The 21,642-nt window shown below is 48.4% G+C and overlaps 1 protein-coding gene across 2 annotated transcripts; it reads right to left on the bottom strand.

The window, feature by feature from the left end:
- Positions 1-977: 977 nt before the first annotated feature.
- On the bottom strand, positions 978-20,924 carry CE3H16orf89 (chromosome E3 C16orf89 homolog). 2 transcript variants are annotated; one of them, XM_043560624.1, is made up of 8 exons: positions 20,618-20,924; positions 16,118-16,267; positions 14,913-15,063; positions 13,703-13,820; positions 11,300-11,435; positions 10,535-10,639; positions 9,128-9,214; positions 978-1,139 (listed from the first exon to the last, which is right to left on the bottom strand). In XM_043560624.1, the coding sequence occupies exons 1-8, from the start codon at positions 20,826-20,828 to the stop codon at positions 1,066-1,068; spliced, it is 1,032 nt and encodes a 343-aa protein (XP_043416559.1). In that variant the 5' UTR covers positions 20,829-20,924; the 3' UTR covers positions 978-1,065. The 2 variants fall into 2 exon arrangements, with proteins under 2 accessions (XP_043416559.1, XP_043416558.1); XM_043560623.1 differs by lacking the exon at positions 978-1,139 and adding an exon at positions 6,179-6,527 and having other exon boundaries at positions 20,618-20,918.
- Between the last annotated feature and the right edge of the window lie 718 nt (positions 20,925-21,642).

The following is a 21,642-nucleotide window of genomic DNA, read 5'->3' as shown; positions in this document are numbered from 1 at the left end:
CATACAACGTGAGCCTCGAACTGAGGATCCTGAGATCAAGAGTTGCACGCTACACAACTGAGCCAGCCAGGTGCACCTCTTTTTCTTTAACACTGCTTACAGAAGCAAACGAGAACCCAAGACTGTAAATGCCTCAAGGTTATGAAACCAAAATGCTAAGAATGGCCATTTACAAAGAGCTTTAATTAACAGCCAACTAGGCATTAAACTATAGGCAACCAATTTCCTGTCTTTATTTTCTCGCTTTCTTTGTTGAGGTCTTTCCCCTGGCTCCTCTCCACTTCAATTTGGTACTGCTGGATTTGAATTGATTTTTGCTCAAATTAACCCTTAACATTTTTAATATGCCTCAGTTTATCTTTCAACAAGCCCGAACCCACAGTTCAGGCCATACCAGCTAACTAACTCAGGGATGTCTCCTCTGCTCACATTTATCCTTCCTTAGGAGTACCTTTGTCTCTTCTCAACATCCTCATCTGGCTGTATAGTCACTTGGGTATTCAACAGATTGAGCGCCTCCTCTGTGCTAGAGGCTGATGAAACAGACAGCTTGGCCCTGCCCTCGTGGAGACACACACTAAACAACCCAAGTGTGGTGGGAAGAAGCAGGATGGAGAAAGAACCATGTCTTAGGGGGAGGTGGCAGGGAAGGCCTCTCGAAGCCCATTGTAGACTGAGTAATAAGGGACCAGAAAAAAGGGACAGCTGTGGGAGATGCAGGGCCAGAGCCTCACAAGCAGAGGGCACTATAGAGCCCGGAGATGGGCTGGAGCTTGGTCGGGGAGGGTAGAGGAGGAAGGGTCAGGCCAAAGCCAGATCCTGCAGGGCTCCAGGGAAATTCATTTGGATTTCAGCCTAAGTGGAAACAGGAAGCTACTGGAAGATCTTGGGGGTTTTTTTGTGTGTTTTTGTTTTTGTTTTTTTTATATAGGTCAGAAGTCCACGAAGCTGGCCAGTTACTTTACTTCAAACTTCCTTTACATACCATAAAATTGAACTGTTTTAAAGTGTACGTGTCAATGATTTTCAGTAGATGTTGCAGAGATAGCATATCTTAGTCCAATTTTAGGACGTTTTCATCACCCCCAAAAGTTCTGTTGTGTGGTTCCACTTGTTTTCAGTGTCTGGAAAAGGCGAATCTGGAAGGACAGAAAGCAGATTAGTGGTTGCTGGGAGCCACAGCAATTAGTTGTGGCTGGGAGCAGGGAGTGACTGCAAATAGCATGAGAGGGTTTGAAGCTAGACGCTGAATGAATGGGGGTTGGGGATTGGACCTCTTCCTCTGTCCTCTGTCCACATGCTGCCTGTGAGTTTATCCACTTTTTTCAGCTTTTGAGCACACATTTCCCGAAGATGCCTCTTCTGTTGCTGCTTATTTTTTTCATGCATTCAGCAGTCTCTGACTGAGAGCTCTAAGCTCTGGCAGGACATGGAATATAGCAAGTATCTTGTGTTTCTTTCATCCAGAGCATGAACAATGCTTATGCATTACTGTCAGCTTATCGATTGAAGGAAAGAATACCATGTCTAAGCAGTGCATCCCGTCTTTCCCACCACAAGTGCAATCTTATTGATTATAACTGTTTCTTTTCTTTTTTTTCCCAAGTTTTATTTTTAAGTACTCTCTGCAACTAACATGGAGCTCAAACTCAAAACCCCGAGATCAAGAGTTGCATGCTCCACAAAGGAAACAATCAGCAAAACTAAAAGGCAACCGACAGAATGGGAGAAGATATTTGCAAATGACATATCACATAAAGGGTTAGTATCCAAAATCTATAAAGAACTTATCAAAAGCAACACCCAAAAAACAAATAATCCAGTGAAGAAATGTGCATAAGACATGAATAGACACTTCTCCAAAGACATCCAGATGGCCAACCGACACATGAAAAAATGCTCCACATCACTCATCATCAGGGAAATATAAATCAAAACCACAATGAGATACCACCACACCCGTCAGAATGGCTAACATTAACAACTCAGGCAACAACAGATGTTGGCGAGGATGCGGAGAAAGAGGATCTCTTTTGCACTGCTGGTGGGAATGCAAGCTGGTGCAGCCACTCTGGAAAACAGTGTGGAGGTTCCTCAAAAAACTAAAAATAGAACTACCCTACGACTCAGCAATTGCACTATTAGGTAGTTATCCAAGGGATACAGGTGTGCTGTATCGAAGGGACACATGCACCCCAATGTTTACAGCAGCACTATCAACAATAGCCAAAGTATGGAAGGAGCCCAAATGCCCACTGATGGATAAATGGATAAAGAAGATGTGGTATATATATACAATGGAGTATTACTCAGCAATCAAAAAGAATGAAATCTTGCCATTTGCAACCATGTAGATGGAACTGGAGGCTATTATGCTAAGTGAAATTAGTCAGAGAAAGACAAATATATGACTTCACTCATATGAGGACTTTAAAAGTCAAAACAAATGAACATAAGGAAAGGGAAACAAAAATAATATCAAAACAGGGATGGGGACAATACACTAGAGACTCATAAATATAGAGAACAAACAGAGGGTTACTGGAGGGGCTGTGGGAGGGGGGTTGGGCTAAATGGGTAAGGGGCATTAAGGAATCTACTCCTGAAATCATTGCTGCACTATATGCAAACTAATTTGGATGTAAATTAAAAAAAAAAAAAAAGAGTTGCATGTTCCTACTGAGCCAAACAGGCGCCCCCGATTTCTTAATGTCTCTCCCACCTTGGCTTTCATCTCTTAGGACAGAGACTATGTCTGCTTTTCACTGCTTTCCCCTGGCACTTGGCACAGTCCTTGGAGCAAAGTAGGTACTTCATGGATATTTCTTAAATAAATGATGGGAACAGGGTCCTTGTTTGTTCTCAGCTGCATCTCCCTTGTCCAGAGGACAGCTTAGCACACAGTAGGTTATCAGCTACTATTTATTGAATGCATGGATGTGGTATTTCACTGGGAATGACATCATTTGCCAGTAAACCCCAGAGGTGGAGGTGGTGTGGATCCTGGGTTTTCTGAGAAAACTCACTCACTGCTAATAGTCACTGAGCTCATTTAAGTCTCAGGCAGCGTGTGAGGGGCCAACCTGCACCATTTTATCAGATCTCCTCCTGAGTCCTAAAGGTGGGTGTTATTATGATACCCATTTTACGGAAAAGGAAATGGAGGCACAGAGAGGGCAAGCTATTGACCCACGGTCACACAGCTGTAAGCAGAGGGGGCAGATGGTTCTGAAGCTTGAGCTCTCAACTTTTCCTGTACGTATTTACATATTAAAGGGAAAAGCTTAAAAAACACAATGATTTATTAACCAGAATTAGTCTTTTATAGTGAAATTGTTTATCTTGAACAGGGGGCCTATGTGGAACACACTTTTGACAGGAATATCGCTGGAGCACCTAAAGTCACAGTGGATGAGTGTGAGCACTGAGGAAGGTATAGGGGAGCAAATCTTGCCACCCCAAGATATGCCTCTTTGGCGCACTGATTATTTTCAGCTGGTTATTTTTAAGAAACTGCAGACATGAGAGATGCTCTGAAAACTGAGAATTTACCCTTTTGTAAGAGATATTCATACATATAAGGGAAACACCCTTTTGTAGGGATGTCTCTCTCTGTCACAAGCAGAAAGAGGGGGATGGATAAATAAATCTCCAGAAACTGTTATCAATAGAGACAGCATGGACTTAAATCTACTCTTGCTTCCTGTGCTTTCCCCGGGAGCCTCTCATAAATGAGAGGCTCATCCCCAACACCTTCTTTTGTCTTTAGCTGGAGATGGTATTTAAAGTGATACCTTAGATCATTGTGGGGAGTGGGTCTCTCTCACATATACAGGCAGTATGCATGTTATTGAACTTTTTTTTTCTTCTATTAATGTCAACTTAATTTCTAGACCAGCCGAAAGAATCTTGCAGGGTAGAGGAGCATGTGATGGAAGAGACATTACTTATGCCTCTGGATGTACACGATCAAGGCCACCACCCTAGATGTGCCCCTTATCTAACTGTAGATATCCCTTGATATCATACAGGTCCAGGCCTTGGAGACCCCACTGTTCTCAGCCTTGGCGAGCATCAGTGTCCCTTAGGAGCTTGTCAGAGAGGCACGTTCCCAGGCCCCCTCCCGGTGGCTGAATGAGAATCTCTAGAGGCAGGGTGGGGAATCTGCATGTTTAACAAGGCTCCCCAGCGGGTTCTGATGCCAGCTGCACAGGCCACACATTGAGAAACTCCTCTGGGAAGGCAGTGCCCTGGTACTGGATAGAACAACAGTGTTCAGAATATGGGAGGGGCACCTGGGTGACTCAGTCGCTTGACTGTCCGACTCTTGGTTTCAGCTCATGTCATAATCTCACGATTTGTGGGTTCGAGCCCTGCGTTGGGCTCTGAGCTGGCAGCGCGGAGCCTGCTTGGGATTCTCCCTCTCCCCCCACCTCTGCCCCTTCCCTTCTTGCGTGCTCTCTCTCAAAATAAATAAACATGAAAAAAACAAAGAATGGGAAATGAAGGCCCACCTCCACATCATGTTACGTGCTCATGTAATTTATCTTCAATAAGAGGCTGAGGTGTGGGGTGCGGGAGTGATAAAGAGATTCATCCTTTGGTGTTTTTACCTCTTCTTGGTGCCCTGCAGCAACCGTAATGCAAGGAAGTCACAATTCAGAGGGGGTTCATCTTGCAAATTTTTCTTCCCATGTCTCCATTCTGCACTAGGATTCTCTTTTCCTGAAAGTGACTTACAGACCCAGATGTCTGCTAGAGTCCTCCTCCTTTCCCCCCGCCCCGCCCCCGCCCCCCTGCCCTACTTTGGTAATTTAAACCTTCTAAACGTGTTTCAGCGTCAGGCCCCAGTGACTAATCCAGCCTCAATTCAGGAAGGATGGGGGTGGGGCATAATCCCCCCCCCCTAATCCGGTTGTGTGCCCCCCACCTCTCTCTAGGCTGTGTGCCTGTCTTGGTAAACTTTGGTTTGTGGGATAGTGTGGGAGAAATCCTTGAAGCATATGGAGCACCAGGTGGGTATTAAATTCTGCCCCTTGGTTCCCCAAGAAAGCTAGCAACTCGAAAGCAAGTCAAACTTGTCAGCGAAATCCAGGACCGTTTCGGCGTGCCTGACAATTTAAGAGCACTTTGAGGAAAGCATCCAGGGGCACAAGCAAAGAGGATTAGACAGAGGAGACTAACTCCCAAGAAAAAGATTTAGAAGAACCACTGCCCCCACCAGGTTATTCAGCTGAGCACAGAAGGAGCCTGGGTGTTTTAATTCAGGTTCTCAAATACAACTAAATAATCACATCAGGACAATCAGTAGCTACTTTTCACTTTGAGGCAAAACAAGATGATGGACTTAAAGACACTTCAGCCCAAGGACAGGGTTTTTAGCTGATTTTTCTACCCCAGAGTCTCATTTTGACATGCGTCTGCACGTAGCCTGAAATCTGCAGCATAGACAGCACCACCTGGACCCGTGGTAATGTTCCAAAGGCCTTTCCTTGAATACTAGATGAGTGTTAGAGCTTCAGCAGATTGTATGGCAGCTGTACTTCAACAAAATAAATAAATTAATTGAAAACAAAAAGGAATTCTAGCTAACATGTTTAGATATACTCACAATGAAGCAGAACACGAGGGAAGAAGTACAAGCAGGGAACACTCCCCTGCCACTTATTATGTTACAGGAATTGTTCTTAGGACACTAAGAACATGATTCTCACAGCACTGCAAGTAATCCGGAGGTAGGTGCTGTAATGATCCCAACTGTCCTGATGAGGAAACAGAGTCACAGAGCTGCTAAATGACTTCGCCCAAGGACACGGAGCTACTTGGTGGGGCAGCTGGGATGTGGACTCAAGGCAGCCTGGACACAGAACCTCATCTTTAACCATTATGTCACACTGCCTTCTGTAAAATGACAAGGCTGTGACAGGCTGTGACATGATAGCGTAGAGTTCCTTGCATGGGTACAAAGAGTTTATGTGTTGCTTTTCGTGGTCAGACCTCAAGTTTGGTCATGACTCCAACTGTCAGGTTCGGAGACCCTCATTTCTCCCACTGGGAAAGACACAACAATTGACATCTACATAAATTGCCTTTAAGACTCAAGTTTATGGGTCTCCTTGGAATTTGTGTTGAAACAGAAGCTGTCCACACGGCTGAGAAACAACACTCGACTCCCCACTCGACGGCACTCTGAATTTATTTCTCTCCTTCTACGCCTGGATCCATCCCAGCCTCACCTTCCCTGGCCCTGCTCGGTGCGGAGAAGCTGGGTTGCTCGGCTAGTCTGCGTCTTCAGCTACCTCCAGGTCAAGGTATGACCCAGGCACCCAGGATTTAAGGGAGGAAGGACTAAAGGCATCTGTCTTATCTTCCAGTGGCAGGAGTGGAAGCATTTGTCTCAGTGGCCGCTGGGTCGTGCCAGTGTGGACTGCCACAGCTCTCCATTTGCTGGGGGTATTCTGCCAGCACGTAGAGGAAGCCACCCAGGGCTGCGACAGCCATGGCTGTGTTGTGGGAGGAGCAGCCATCTGGGGAGAGAGAGTCCTCTTTGTGAGTACTGTGTGGTGGCCACAGTTCCATTATGAGTGCTTTTCAGATACTTTCTCAGCCAGCCAGATCCCCTTTGCTGGCTGGCCACCCATCCCCCAGCTGCTATGAGTGCTGGTCACTAATGGCTCCCTTCTCCAGAGAAATGACTTCAGCCAGTTGGAGCCTCCTCACTGGGGACGTCATGCCTCCTTCCAATGACTCACTTATACAGGACACAAAAGCCTAGCCCTCCATCTCAGGGGGGTGACTCAGGTCTGATTCCCACTCCAGAGCCTCCTTCCCCTGGGATCTGACCAGGAGCCACATCGTTGTCCAGCTCCTTCCCACCTTCCCTTGTTCTCAGGCCCTGCATGAGACCTTCTAGGACAGCCCCCCATGCCTGTTTTGCATATAGGGAAACTGGGGCTCAGGTAGCACAGCCGAGCTCCCCAGCTCTGGCAACTCCACAGCTCATTTCTTGACCCTGACAGCCTCCTGCATTGCTGCCTCAGTCTTGCCCATTCCCAGGTGACCCTGATCACCTGCCTGAGACAAAAACCCCTTAGATGTTACTTAGCTCTCTGAACTCAAAGTGGGATGCCCACCTTTCACTCCTGAATAGAAGGAGCCAGGACTTTCCTCTCCCCTCAGAGTCTTGGAGAAGGGACAGACCCCAGCCAGGTCGTTTGGCGGGGGAGGGAGAATGCAGGTTTCAAGGAGCCTAATTACCAACTCTAGCAGTCCACATTAACATATGCCAAGTTCCGTGGGGAGTGCTTTGCACAGTGAACTGATATTAACCCCCAATAGCTCTATGAAGGAGGCACTGCTAGGTCCCTATTTTACAGATTAAGAAACTGGGGCTCAGAGAGGTTGAGTGACTGCCACAGTGAGGAAGGAGCAGAAGCAGATTCAAACCCTGACAGCGTCATTTCAAACCCTGTACTCTAAACCTCCACGCCAGCTGCCCCCCTGCTCCACAGGTGTGCAGCAGAAGGAAGGAGAAAACACCACTCCCACCTGGGCAGCTTCCTAGACTGCTGTCGATCTGCAGGGGCCCAGGAAGGACCTCGGCCTTCAGAAATTCTGCAGCTTCCTCTCCAGCCCTCAGGACAGTCCTGGGGTTCAGCTGTGTGCCTCTAGGGAGCAACCAGCTCTCCAGGGTGTGCACAGCATACCCCCTACCACCTGGTCATAGGTAGCCCCAGCCCCCTGTGTCAGGCCGGCCTAGTCTGGGCAGGGGCCTCTGTAATCTCCAGAGAACTTCTCTCCTTTCCCCAGCCCAGCCTTTGGTGACAGCTACAAAACAACCCATTGGAGTTATGCTTCCCTCTCTTGTTTACCTGCAGGCAGATGATGCGGCTGCAGGGGAGCTCATGGGGAGGCATTTAGTTATTGGGATCATTCACCAACATATGCTGGGCATCTACTCTGTAAGCTGGCTGTTCCACCTCCTTCTGCATCTGTCTTGCAGTTATTTATTTTTTCTGAATAAAAAAATGGGCGTGCCTGAGTGGCTCAGTTGGTTAAACGTCTGACTCTTGGTTTCGGCTCAGGTCATGATCTCACAGTTCTTGAGTTCGAGCCCTGCGTCAGGCTCTGCACTGACAGTGTGGAGCCTGCTTCGGATTCTCTCTCTCCATCTCTCTCTCTGCCCCTCCCCAGCTTGTGCACACACACTGTCTCAAAATAAATAAATATTTTAAAACATGAAATCGAGTTTTCTCTTCCTTCTTTCTCTCTCCCTCCTTATCTTTCCCCCTCCCTTCCTCCCATATTAAACCTTTTCTTTCTTCCCTTCTCAATACAATTATATCTTATTCTCATTTTCTCTACACTGGTGGACTGACCAAATAATTTATTATCTCAATCAGGACACTTTGGGGAGGAAAGGGGGCACTATTTATAATGGCTCCAGGAAGAGATGGAAGCTGGGGACATCTGGACATGTGGTCACCGGGATTATACTGGTCACTTGCCTGCTGGCTCGAGGATTTCCTCCTGTCCTTTCTTGCTTCAAACCACAGTGCACTGACCCTTCCAAACTACATTTCCCAGGATACTTCGCTCATCATCTGGTCAGGTTTGAGCAACAACATCCATAGGCTGAAAGAGTGGAGAAGCCGGGGTATTTCCTCCCCATCTCTGCCTCCTCCGTGTCTAGCCCCTGCAGGCTCTGCTAACCCCACTTTGCTCCACAGTCTCTCCAGCTCTGCCTCGAGGGAGGGTAGTGGCTTACTGCAATGATTTATCTCTGGGTTTTCTCACTTTTTTGTGTTCAACTCTTGCAAAACCTCTGAGAAGAGTTCCCTATATTAAATTCCTTCTGCCTCAAGTTCCTGGTGCAGGTTCTGTTTTCCCGACGTGACCTTGTCTGAGAAGGGCTATCTCTGTGATTTTCAGTAACACACTGAAAATTCCTTCATGTCCTTTCACTGGAGACAAGACCTCTGGATTTCCACTTCCTACCCTGCCCTCTACCTCCCAGACCTGGCCCTTCAGGGATGCCAGGGGACTTTTCCACTGAGGTCAACCTGTGTGCACTCTTTCCAGGGTGTCCTGGTTTCACGCCCAGAAGGTCCCTGGGTATTTTCATTACCTGTAAATTGTTTTTCTCGCCTCTTCACTCTTCTTAAAACGTGCTGTTGGTGTTGAATGGCTGTCAATAATTCTTCATCTTCAGCAGCTGGGAGAAGGGTGAAACGTGACCTTCTCATGATGGATTTTCACACATTACTCACCAAACCTCCTCCCCCTCACAACACCTGAAACAACTCAGATCTTCTCCTGAATCTGGAGGTTCTTCCAGAAGGTTCCTTGAGCACCCATCTGCAGATCCTTACCCACTGTCTAAATTTGTCATCTACTGATGTTTCTCCAGTCGTGGTCCCCCAACCACCTACATCAGAATGGCTGGAGGATCTTGTTAAAAATGCACGTTCCACGGGCCTACCTTGTATCTGCTGTTTTAAAAGCAAACTATCTTTATTTCAGAAGCTTTGCCTTGGGGCGGCTGGGTGGCTCAGTCGGTTGAGCTTCCGACTCTTGATTTCAGCTCAGGTCATGACCTTACAGTTGGGTTCATGAGATTGAGCCCCGAATCAGGCTCTGTGCTGATGGTGTGGATCCTGCTTGGTATTCACTCTCCCTCTCTCTCTGCCCCACCCCCACTCATGTGTGCGTGTTTTCTTTCTTTCTTTCTCTCTCTCTCTCAAAAATAAATAAATAAACATTAAAAAACCAACCAACCAACCAACCCTTTGCCTCCTTGCAAAACATCCCAGGCTTCTCTATTTATTCGGAACCTCCTCTGTACCATGCACAGGACAGGAGGTTTCCTATGTTTTAAGTCTACTCCTCACAGCTCAGGAAGGAGATTATTATAGTCATTTATTTACAGATGAAGAAATCAAGGCTCAGAGAGGTGAAGGGACTTACTCCCAAGAGGATCAGCTGCCCAGGGTCACACGGCTGGAAAGGGGCTGCCTCTCTTGTCTCCCTATCTCTGCTTCTGTGTCACCCTCTCCCAGACATCTCCCCTGACCACTCTTGCCCAAAGAACTGTCTTCCATAGTCTTTTCTTTCTCAGCCTGTTGTCTCCTTCACAGCCCTTATCAGAACTCACCATTATTTCACTTATTGGTTAATTTAGGTAGTTTCTGCCTCTTTTCTTCAGACCCTAGTTTCCCCTGGAGCCTAGAACAGTGTCTGGCACAGAGCAGGTGCTCAGGGAATACTCATTGAAGGAATGGATTTGTTAATGTAGGTCACGGGGCCAACATCTTCCAATAAGACTGTCTCCCCTCCTGCAGAGTTTTGGCTTTTTAAAAGGTCTGACCTCATTTCCGTGTATGTGTGAGTGTTCATGTGTGTGTTTGCACGCACATACATGTTGCAAATCTCTCTCTGAGCCCTTAACACCACCGCATCACCTCTCCTCACTTGGCCTAGAAATCCAGCCCCCAACCACCCGCCTGCTCCCAGCCAGGGTACAAGTGCAGCTCACCAGGCCTCCCGAAGCATCCTTCCTCTGGCTTCTGCCAGTTGAGAATGGCCTCCAGCCACCAGAGCTTGTAGAAGTCTGAGAAGCCACTGATTCCACAGAACATGACTGGAAGCAAAGACAGAGGACCTCCTACAGGCCTGTCCCCCAAGCCCACCTGCTTCCACTGCTCAAAGCTGCACAGCGCCACCTGTCTCCTCCCACCAAGGTGAATAAGCGCCAGGAAGTGGGTGCTCAATGCAGTGGCTGGAAGAAGGCAGCTCCCAGGCTAGGTCCTGCCTCCCATTTAGACCCTTCATTACAGTCACTCAAGAGTTGGGGTCAGTAGAGGGATCTAGACACCAAAGCTAAGGAGCAGCCACCCAGAGACCCCTTTTCTGCCTCATCTCTGAGGCTTCAACGTCTGTTTGCCCATCAGCTACTCAGTCCAGAGCTCCATCACTGAGTCAGCCTTTGGGGGCAGGAAGCAGTCACATAGTGACAGATAAAATATGGGATGACAAGTTAAATTTGAGTGTCCAATAAATACAATTACAAATTTTAAAGTATATGTATAGCCCATGAAACGTTTGGGATATACTCATACTAAATACATAAAAATGTATTTAGTTTATCTGAAGTTTGAATTTACCCTGTATTTTTATTTGCTATATCTGGCAGCTCGTGTGTGTGTGTGTGTGTGTGTGTGTGTGTGTGTGTGTGTGCGTGCGCCCTGTGAATCAGGGACACCCAACTGCTTTGTCCCTAGAGTGCAACGCCAGGGCTCACTGTTCTCCATGAAGATGTCCCGGGTTGGGTATGCATATCCGATAGCCTCAGCTCTCTGGTTCAGGTCCATCATGTTGGCACAAAAGAGGTTCATGTAGTGCTGGCTGTGGCGGAACAGCCCCTCCGTGCATCCCTTCTGGGGAGACAAACACCCGGAAATAAGGAAGTCAGTGGCATGGGTGACAGACTGGCACTGTTACAGAAGACTTGCAATTCTGAGATGGTCTGGCAGGTGGTTGCCTTTGGGGAAGCTCTTTCCCTTTTTCCCAGAATTTCTTCCCCATCTACACACCCCACCTGCTGGGGGCTCTGTCACTGGGGGATCAGAAAGAGCTGGGTTTGAATCCAGGCTCTGCTACTAGGAGCTGTGTGACCTTGGCTGGCTAAGTTAACCTTTCTGAGCCTCGAGGGTCTACACAGGGAAAGGGCAATGCTGCTGGGAGCCACACCAAAGGCACTCACATGGATGGGTGCTTCCATAGTTAGGAAGGCCCCGACACAAGCCCAACACTGAAGGACACACTATAGCAGTAGCTGCTGTCACATTCAGATTGCAGGCTAACCAGCTGGCAGCTTCAGGGCTGCTCAAACTGTGAGCCATGGACTGGTCTCAGGGACAGGTTAGGAGATGAGAAGAGACTTTAGAAACTTCTGTAACAATGTGTCAGAGTGGCTTTCTATCCGTCCAACCTAATAATTTAAAATAATTTAATTTTAAATAATTTTAAATTTTAATTTTTTTAATTAAATTTTAAATTTTAGTTTAATTTTAAATAATTTAATAAAAATAATTGACATTATATTTAAAAAATAATTTTACTCGTAATCTGATTTTTTTTTGTATTTACAGAAATACTGGACTGTGACAGCCTGCATATAAATAACATTTTTTACAAAACCTGACAAACAAAAATATTAAGTCCCTTTTCAGCTAAGGATTTCTGGTCATGGAATAACATCTTTCAATAGAGATAATGAGGCTTACTTTTCTATATAAGGAAACATATATGTTTAAAAATTATTATCATTATTGGGGCAACTGGGTGGCTCAGTTGCTCAAGAGTCTGACTCTTGATTTTGGCTCGAGTCATGTTCTCATGATTTGTGAGATTGAGCTCCGCATCAGGCTCTGCACTGACAGCTTGGGATTCTCTCTCCCTCTCTCTCTGCCCCTCCCTCATGCTTGTTTCTCTCTCTCAACAATAAATAAATAAACATTTAAGAAATTATTATCATTATTTAGCAAAGTTTGAGCTCCTGGGCTTGGAAGAGCAAGGCCGGCTGCAGAGGTGGGGCGGGGGGGGGGGGCTGGCTTGTCTTGGTTTTGTTTTCTGGAAGCTGCTATGGACCAAATATTCTAAATCCTTTTCAATTTGTTATTGTTTACTAAATTCTTTCTGCTGCTTCTCTTTTATTCTTTCTCTTTTTTTTTGGATGCCTATGATCCAATTTAGCATGCAAAGCTATCTAACAGAATCCCTTTACTAAATCGTTTACAGAATCGTTTACTAAATTCTTTCTGCTGCTTCTCTTTTATTTTTTCTCTTTTTTTCCCGGATGCCTATGATCCAGTTCAGCATGCAAAGCTATCTGTCCAACAGAATCCCTTCCCCCCATCCCCTCCAGTTTGGTTCAATGTTATAGTGGGCAGATGGTAAGCTACTCTTTTTTTTTTTTTTAATATTTATTTATTTTGGGAGTGAGAGAGAGAGAGAGTGAGAGCATGAGCGGGGAATGGGCAGAGAGAGGGAGACAGAGAATCCCAAGCAGGCTCCGTGCTGTCAACGCAGAGCCTGATGTAGGGCTCGAATTCATGAACTGTGAGATCATGACCTGAGCCAAAACTGAGAGTCAGATGCTTACCCAGCTGAGCCATGCACACGCCCCTATGGCAGGCTACTTTTACTACTGCTTCCCAATGCTCATAGCACAAGTCCAAAAACCTGCTTATTTTCCTGGTAGGTACCATATAAAACCATGCCCCGCGTCAGGCTCTGGGCTGATGGCTCAGAGCCTGGAGCCTGTTTCCGATTCTGTGTCTCCCTCACTCTCTGCCCCTCCCCCGTTCATGCTCTGTCTCTCTCTGTCCCAAGAATAAATAAACGTTGAAAAAAAAATTTATTTTTAAAAAACCTTTTTTTAAGTTTGTTTATTTACTTTGAGAGAGAGAGAGAGAAAACACAAGCAGGGGAGGGTCAGAGAGAAGGAGAGATAATCCCAAGCAGGACCTGCAGCGTCAATGCAGAGCCCGATGCAGGGCTTGAACTCACGAACCTCATGAACGGTGAGATCATGACCCAAGCCGAGATCAAGAATCAGACACCTAACTGACTGCGCCACCCCAGCCCCTCTTTACCTTTTTTTCCCCCTCTGAGTGTGAGGCTAGCCCACATGGGCACTCACCAATCTGGCTGAGAGGAAAAAGAGCAGCTGGTGAGACAGGCAATAGCCTGAGCAGCCGGGCTTGGTCATGAGGGTCCTGCAGAAGTCTGAGAGCCTGCAGGGCTGGCCACCGTCAGTCCTGGGGGAAAAGTGGTTCAGGCCCTAGAGAAAGGGTGTTCTAAAGGAAGCCTGGGGACATGGAGACTTCCCTGGTCCCTATTCCCCCACTAGCTATTAGAACCCCGGTAGTTTCCAGGCACCCAGCTGTGCACAAGGGGTTGCTGGATAAAGCACAGGTGTACTGTGACTTGATTTGCTAAATCAGTATCCCAGCACAGGGGAGGTGACACTGGAGTTACCCTGGGTTGGAGGAGCTCCAGGAGGCTGCAACTTCTTATTGCTCCTTGGAACCCCCAAGTACAACCTTTCCACCCTGCCCTATACAGCAGATCCCTGAACCTCAGACTGATTCAGGGCTTGCTCCAAGCTCACGAGCCCATTGCACAGCCGGATAAAATGGTAAGTTAACTGGGATCCAGTCCTGCTTTCAGAGACCTACAGCCCAGTGAGAGGGGCAGAACCATAAGACAAATGTAAATTGCACCTATGGCTACCAGTGGTCCTAAGAGAGCCAGCCCACCATGGGAGGTCAGCTTGTAGTGAGGTCAGGGAAGGTTCTGGAGGAAGGATGCTGGGGGTGGCCCTAAAGTATGAGCAGAGTTACTTAGGCATGGGGGAAGGGTGGGGCAGGGTGGGAGAGGCCCACAGAGGCCAGATGGGCACAGGCGCGGGTTTAGAAGTGGGACAGAGTAGGCACTGTCTGTCTGACAGTGAGAGTCTGACACGAGCCCCAGGGGCTGGACTAGAGAAACATGGAGACCTGGAAGGGCAGTAGGACTTGGGGCTTTGTTCTGAGAACAATAGGAAGCATCACACAGCAGGCAGGAGGTTCAAATGTGGTTTTTGAAAGGATTCCTCTGATATGGGAGACGGGTGGGGTGTGGAGTGGGGTGGGATGCATGGTTGGACCAGGCATGAAGTATTGAGTGGACAGTGGGGGCCAGCTCAGATGCCATGGGGAGTGGGAGAGGTTGGTGTCTGGGGTGGGGGGGTGGCTGTACCTGGTTTCACACAGACCCTTGGGGACTGGGAGAGTGCGTGGAATGAGAGGACAAGCAAAGAGCAAGTACTTTGGGGTTTTTTGGAAGCAAGGAAAGTACAGGAGGCCCACCCTGTTCCCAGCAGCTGCACCAGACACGAGTCACTGCTTTCCTCTGAGAAGGAGTCCTGAGTCTCAAACGTGGGGTAGACCATGGAGGCATCTGTGCAGGTCCAGGCACGCGGAAGCTTCCAAAACCCAGGCTGGATGGTTGATTGGAACTCTGGCAGAGAGGTGGGGGTGGGGGGGAACACCCAGAGGCAGTGGGCCATCCCCTACCTTACTGCCCCCAGGTTCCTCTAACTCCAAACCAAGCAACTAGGTGTCCCACCCCCGTTACCCCTGACCACACACAAGTGCGTGCTCAGGGCTTTGAACCTTGTCTGCTGGTTGCACATTGTGTTTGAAACACTCAGGAAACGCTTCTCAAAAAAAAAAAAAAATTTTTTTTTTTTAAATCCATAGGAATAGTGTTGGGACAGGCTTTGACCAAATCTACTGCATCCCCTGGAAGTTTGAGACACACGAAAAGGGTTAGTTGACTCCTTTGGTTTGGCTAGAAAGTGGAGCTCTTGCAAAAAAGATGCCCAGCTTAGGGCTTCTTTAGGATGACACAGGTTGGGATAGTCCCAAGGGCAAGGCCTGGGAGAGGGTGAGGAACCTGGATGTTGGAGGTAGAGAGGGCTGGGTATGGTCACATGCAACAGGACTTTGAGAAGGAAGGGAGGACTGGCCAATTATCCCCCACTCACTCCCACCTCTGACTGGGAGCTGGGAGCCTGGGAGGCAGGACTGGACAAGTATGAGGGGCTGCCCCCCTCCACCACCCCCAGCAATGATTCACCCCAGGTTTATAGGGTGGGTCAGAGACTCTTAGCATTATAAGGCACAAGAGAGATACTAGCGAGAGGCTAATATTGGCAGCACAAAGGGCTGAATTACCTTTGAGGTATCCCACTCTCTGGGGCAGACCAGACCCTCCCTTCCGGTCTAGGATGAAGGGTCCCAAGCCTGGGGGGAGCTAAACAAATGAGGGGGGACATGTTCCCTACTCTCAGCCCTCACTGCGCCACTCCCTGTGTGGGTGGGAGAGGTCATCTCAACCCAGTCAAGGATGCCCAAACATTCCTCAGGGTCAGCCTGTGGTGTGCTTCGCCCACAGGACCCAATTGGTTACAGGTTGTCCCAGACCATCCCTTACACTGGGAGGAGCACCCCCAGCTGCTGTGTTCTTGAAGAAATGAGATCAACACCCCCCCCCCAACCCCTGCTATTACCTCTTAGGTACTTAGGGTCACTCAGCTCGAGGTAGAAAATGGATCTGTGAAGGAGAGGTGCTAGTTTTTCCACCAGCTTCCCCACACTCAGGCTCAGCGGCTGCAGCTGGGGGTCCCGAGCCCATTTTTCCTGAACACCTTTTAGCTGCACTGGAAAGGAAAAGAGATCATTCATTCCATCATTTGGCAAATCATTTGGACAGGAAAAATTATCCTAAGCTATAATGCTTACTGAGCCTCTCTGCCTCCTCCAGCTCCTGAGGAGAAGGAATTCACTGAGCTTATTGGAAATTAGACCTTGTGGGGCTCAGCTGGGTGATGTTGGTGGGGGCACTAGAGTGCTGGAAATTGGCAGCCAAGAGCTTGATTTCTGGAGGTGAGCCTTCATTCAGATCCTGACTCTGATACTTTCTTGTTGGGTGACCAGAGAAAGATATTTAATTTCTCTCCATTTTACATTCTTCATCTATAAAATGGGGGTAATGATGGCCCTTACTTCTTGGAGTGGGGAGTTCTAAGGACTAAATGAACTAATGCATAGAGAGGACTTACCATTGTCCATAGTACAGAGTAAGCACTCAATAAAGTTTAGATATAAGTATCAATTAATCATTTAAGGCTTGCTGTCCAGGAGAAAAAAAAATGAGGGAGGGATTCAGATGCAGTGTGGAGAGCTGCTGTATACAGTTGAACAGGTTGTACATTGCACAAGAACTGCACACAATCCTATCATGGGTTTGTGTATGTATTAAGCCAAGTTTCCAGCAGATGGCAGGCAAATGACTTGAGGAAAGAGACATCTTTTTCTAATTTTCACAAAGGTGCCTTATGGATTACTAGTGGCCCTACAGGGGTCGGAGAAAATGGTGGTGGGGGGAAGGTAAGAGGTGGTCAAGAGAGGAGATGGGAGGGAAAGCCTCAGCACAGGGCTGAGAGGGTAAGAAGTGGCCTGAATTGTTCTCTGCTCCAGGAAGAGAGCTTTGATGGGGAGGTTGGGCGAGATTTAGGAGGGTGCTAAGCAAACCTTTCGGGGTGATGAGCTCTGTAGCACTCTTCTCCAGGCTTGGCTCTTTCCCTGCCCTTGAACCTAGGCCATCTGCTCCTGAAGCCTTGTTCCAGATTGTTTGGCTCTACAGCAGAAGGAGGGTACTGTGCTGGCACCCAGAAGGGGTAGCCAAGTCATCAGTGAGATGAACCCAACCTGGCCTTATGGTGGTGCTGGGTCCTGAGTCGTGTTTCTATCTCTCCTATTCCTCCCTGCCTGTGTGGCTGCTGCTGCCACCTTCTGGATCACCCTCTTGGTGGGTGGAGGTAGTTGGAGGGACCCTTTTCTCTTTGAAGGTCAATGTCCACCTGTCTACCTCTGAGAAGAAGGATTCAGAAAACCAATGGATATCCCATTACTATTGGGCCCCCCAGAATGTGAAATCCTTCTCGCTCTCCCAGGAGGCTGAGAACGAAGGTAGGACCCTCACAGTGAGTTCTGTGGCAGCCAGTGTTTTTCATGCCCTTTCAAGCCCTTCCTGCATTGTATGAGCTGACCCTTGAAACCAATAAGAAATTGGGGAAATGGTGTGTGACCTCCACGGCTTGGTTGTAAAGACATTGAGGCTTCTGTCTTGCTCTCTGTGAGGCCACTTGTTCTCAGGGAAGCCGGCTGCCATGTTGTGAGGGCACCCAAGCAGCCCTATGGGAAGGTCCACGTGGTGAGGAACTGAGACCTCCAGCCACCTGCCAGCACTAACTTGCCAAGCCTGGGAGTGAACAGGGGTGGTTCCTCCTGTCCCACTCAAGCCTTCAGATGATCACAGCCCTGGCTGACATCTTGACTCCAACTTCATGTGACACCTGAGCCAGAACCACCCAAACTGTTTGCAGATTCCTGACAGAAATGGTGACATGGTAACTGTTATGTTGTTTTATGCAGTTAAGTTCGGGGATAATTTGTTAGGCATCAGTAGGTTACTGTAAAAGGAAAGGGCAAAGTTGTGGAGAGGAGAGAAAGGAGGAGGGGGTGGCCCTGGTCTGAGGCTGTTGTGTGGTGTTGGTGCGGGCCATCACCTCCCTCCTTCCCAGCCACCTCTACCCTGTAATGATTCAGAGAATGGGAGCTCAGTCAGAGCAGGGTTCTAAGCCTGCCTCCTACACTTATTCACTATGTGACCTTACTCGCTATGTGAACTTGGACATTCTCTCTCTCTCTCTTTTGTGAGAGAGCAAGTGAGCATGGGAGAGGGGGAGAGAGAGAGAGAGAGAGAGAGAGAGAGAGGGAGAGAGAGAGAATCCTAAGCAGGCACCATGGCCAGTGCAGAGCCCAACGTGGGGCTTGATCCATGACCCTGACATCATGCCCTGAGCCAAAATCAAGTCAGATGCTCAACCAACTGAGCCACCCAAGGACCCCTTCTCTAAAGTCTGTCCCTTCATTGGGAAAAAGAGGATAATCATAATGAACTTACTTCAAGGGTTATGTGGGGTCAGCGAATTACCCCATGCAAACATTTACATTATGCCAGGGCTTGGTGGGTACTTAGTGAACCTTATCTTTTATTATCTCACGGACCCCAGAAAGCACTCCATCAAGGGAATCACCTGTCCCTCCCTTCTCTCTTCATAAGGAACTGACAGACCCATGGGGCTATTATTGACAAAGGTCTGTTGCCTTGTTTCAGGAATGTTTATTCAACCGCTGCTCAGAGGGAGCCCAGTGCTGTGTTTCACCTTCAGGGTGGTCAGGAAAGTCAATGTGTGCCCACCCTGCCCTCAAGGGCTGTTAGAGCAGTTAGATTTGAATACTAGACCCCCTGCCTATCAGCTGTGAGGAATAAGGAGTCTACTGAACCTCTCTGTGCCTCAGAGTCCCTACGTGCTGAAAGAACAAAACAAAGCACTACCAGCTCTGGGCGTTTGGGGATTACAGCGGGTACCCAGGTAACATCCAAGGCATGTTTGCCGGGCCACATGCTATGGCTTTGTGGGTTCCTTCCTTTATTAAAAAAATAGATTGGCGGCACCTGAGTGCTCAATCGATTGAATGTCAGACTTCAGCTCAGGTCATGGTCTTGTGGTTCGTGAGTTCAAGCCCCACATTGGGCTCTCTGCTGTCAGTGCAGAGCCTGGAGCCCACTTCGGATCCTCTGTCCCCTTTGCTCTCTGCCCCACCCCTGCTCATGCTCTCTAAAAAATAAACATTAAAAAAGATTTAAAAAATAGATTAAATGTTATCTCTTACAGGGCACCTGGCTGACTCAGTCGGTTAAGCGTCCAACTTTGGCTCAGGTCATGATCTCATTGTTCATGAGTTCAAGCTCTGCATCAGGCTCTGTGCTGACAGCTCAGAGCCTGGAGCCTGCTTCAGATTCTGTGTCTCCCATTCTCTCTGCCCCTCCTCTACTCGTACTCTGTCTCTATCTCTGTCTCTCTCAAAAATAAATAAAACATTTAAAAAAAAAGGTTATGTCTTGCAACTGCATTAGTATAAAGACAGATATGTTTATGTTACATATTACAGCATTCTTTTTGACCTAAAAGTTCATTTTTATTCCTTTTGACTAAAAGAGAAACGAAAACATTTTCCTGGATCCCTGAAAGTATTCTGTGCCTAATGTGGTAGCCAGCTCTGTGGTTTATTACTATAATTCATTTCTAGAGGTATTACAGGGTGTGCCTGGGATTAAATGGAGACCCTGGTCCTAGCCTGAGAGGATCTTGGATCTTAGGGGTCTCCAGGATGCCACATGGGGGGTCAAGGGCGTAGGGAGGACACTGGGGTGCCAGGCATGGAAGCAGACCTGTCTGGGAGCCCCTCCTTCCACTGGGACTTGGAGGCTGGGTGGGTGGTGTGTGGCAAGTTGCACTGGCCACCCAGAGGAGGGTGGTGTGAAAGGGGGGCCAGCCAGAGCCCCAGGCTGATTCCAAGTCAGCTCTGTCATTTAGGTCAAGGTGGCCTTCTTAGAGGGGCTTCCTGCAACTCGAAGTGAGTGTGGAGTGGCTCCTTGCTTGCATTGGCCTGTCACCAGCTCCCTCCACAAGGATCTTACATCCCTGAAAGCTGAACAAACACTTGGCTTTTTTTGTGGAGGCTTCAGATGGCTTTGGCTAGAAGTAGGGGGAGTGGAGTTGGAACCTGATCTTGAGAGTTCCTGGCTTTGTTCACAGGCGCCCTCCCATACATGCCTCTTGAAAGGGCACCCTCCCTCTGCCCACCTGGTTCATGGTGTATCAGGAGAGGGGTTGTCACATGAATCATTTCCTCCTGGGAAAACAATAAGGTCCCAATCTTTTCTCACGTGGCCTCTGAATCCTTCTTGCTTCCAAAATAATTGAGTAGAGCAGGGTCCCAAGACACCCAAAAGGAGCAAGCTGCCCAGCCCTTCTTTCCTTATAGTTAGAGCAGGATACTTCAGTGGCCAGGAAGTGGTCAGGTCCCAGGGGTACAGAGCAGAGAGGTGACAGGCTGGTATTCCAGGGGTCAGTCTAGGATAACAAGAGTGCACCTACCTTCCAGCACCCGGAACCCCACCACGCCATCCAGGTTGATTTCAGGCAGCCTCTTCTCCAGGAAGGAAATGGCTCTCTCCAGCGCGGAGAGGATGAGGCCTGTGATGGTGGCTTTGCCTTCTGGGGTTTCCGGCGGTGCCAGCGAGGAGGGTCGCAGCGGTGGTGACGCTGACAGCAGCAAGAGCAGGAGCAGGAGCCCTGGGCTGGACATGGCTGGCCCTCTGCCTGAGTCTGGTGCAGTGCTTCAGCCATGGGGCGGCCCGCCCCCACGTACCCTCCTCCAGCCCCTTCCTCCTTGCCCCTCCCCTGCAACTCTGCAGACGAGTGGCAGGCAGGGCTGACCCAGCAGGCTGGGCTGGCCTGGCAGAGGTGTCTGGGAGGGGCAGCTGCAGGGGTCTGATTGCCAGGGGGTGGGGGATGGGGCAGTGGGGAGCAGGCCAGCCCTGGAATGGAGCCAGCTAGAGCTGTAACTTCCCACCCTTTCCTTCTCAGTCCTGATTCCCCAGGCTTGTGGTCTACATTTTGGATCCTCCAATTGAACTTACACTCTAGATATCAAAAAACACTGAAACGCAAAGGATTTTTTTTTTTTTTAGTGTTTATTTTATTTGTGAGAGTGAGAGACAGAGCGTGGGGAGGGGGGTGGTGGGAGGGGCAGAGAGAGGGAGGGAGACAGAATCTGAAGCAGGCTCCAGGCTCCCAGCTGTCAGCAGCCAGCACAGGGCCTGACATGGGGCTCAAACGCACAAACACGGAGATCATGACCTGAGCTGAAGTTGGATGCTTAACCGACTCAGCCACCCAGGTACCCCACTTTTTTTCTTTTTTAAAATAAGTTTGGAATAAGCTTGTTTGACTGCACATCTGTCAGAAGAGACAGAAGACTCCTTAGGGCAGTGCCTGCCTGCCTGGCCACTAGAAACAGAATATGAGCTGCAAAGACAGAGCACATGGGTACTGAAAAAATTTCCTAGATAATCACATTTAAAGAAAAATAGAGGGGGTGCTTGGGTGGTTCAGTCGGT

Source organism: Prionailurus bengalensis, chromosome E3 (assembly GCF_016509475.1).
Source record: "Prionailurus bengalensis isolate Pbe53 chromosome E3, Fcat_Pben_1.1_paternal_pri, whole genome shotgun sequence".
Lineage (NCBI taxonomy): Eukaryota > Metazoa > Chordata > Mammalia > Carnivora > Felidae > Prionailurus > Prionailurus bengalensis.
This window is presented reverse-complemented; position numbering and strand designations above follow the sequence as displayed.

What these genes read in the sequence shown, in the direction of transcription:
- CE3H16orf89 (XM_043560623.1), bottom strand. Translation starts at nt 20,828, where the DNA reads ATGTCCAGCCCAGGGCTCCTGCTCCTGCTCTTGCTGCTGTCAGCGTCA. An exon ending in GGGGTTCCGGGTGCTGGAAG is followed by an intron (nt 16,268 to 20,617) that starts GTAGGTGCACTC and finishes TTTCCTTTCCAG; the next exon opens with TGCAGCTAAAAGGTGTTCAG. An exon ending in GCGAGAAAAACAATTTACAG is followed by an intron (nt 6,528 to 9,127) that starts GTAATGAAAATA and finishes CTCTCTCCCCAG; the next exon opens with ATGGCTGCTCCTCCCACAAC.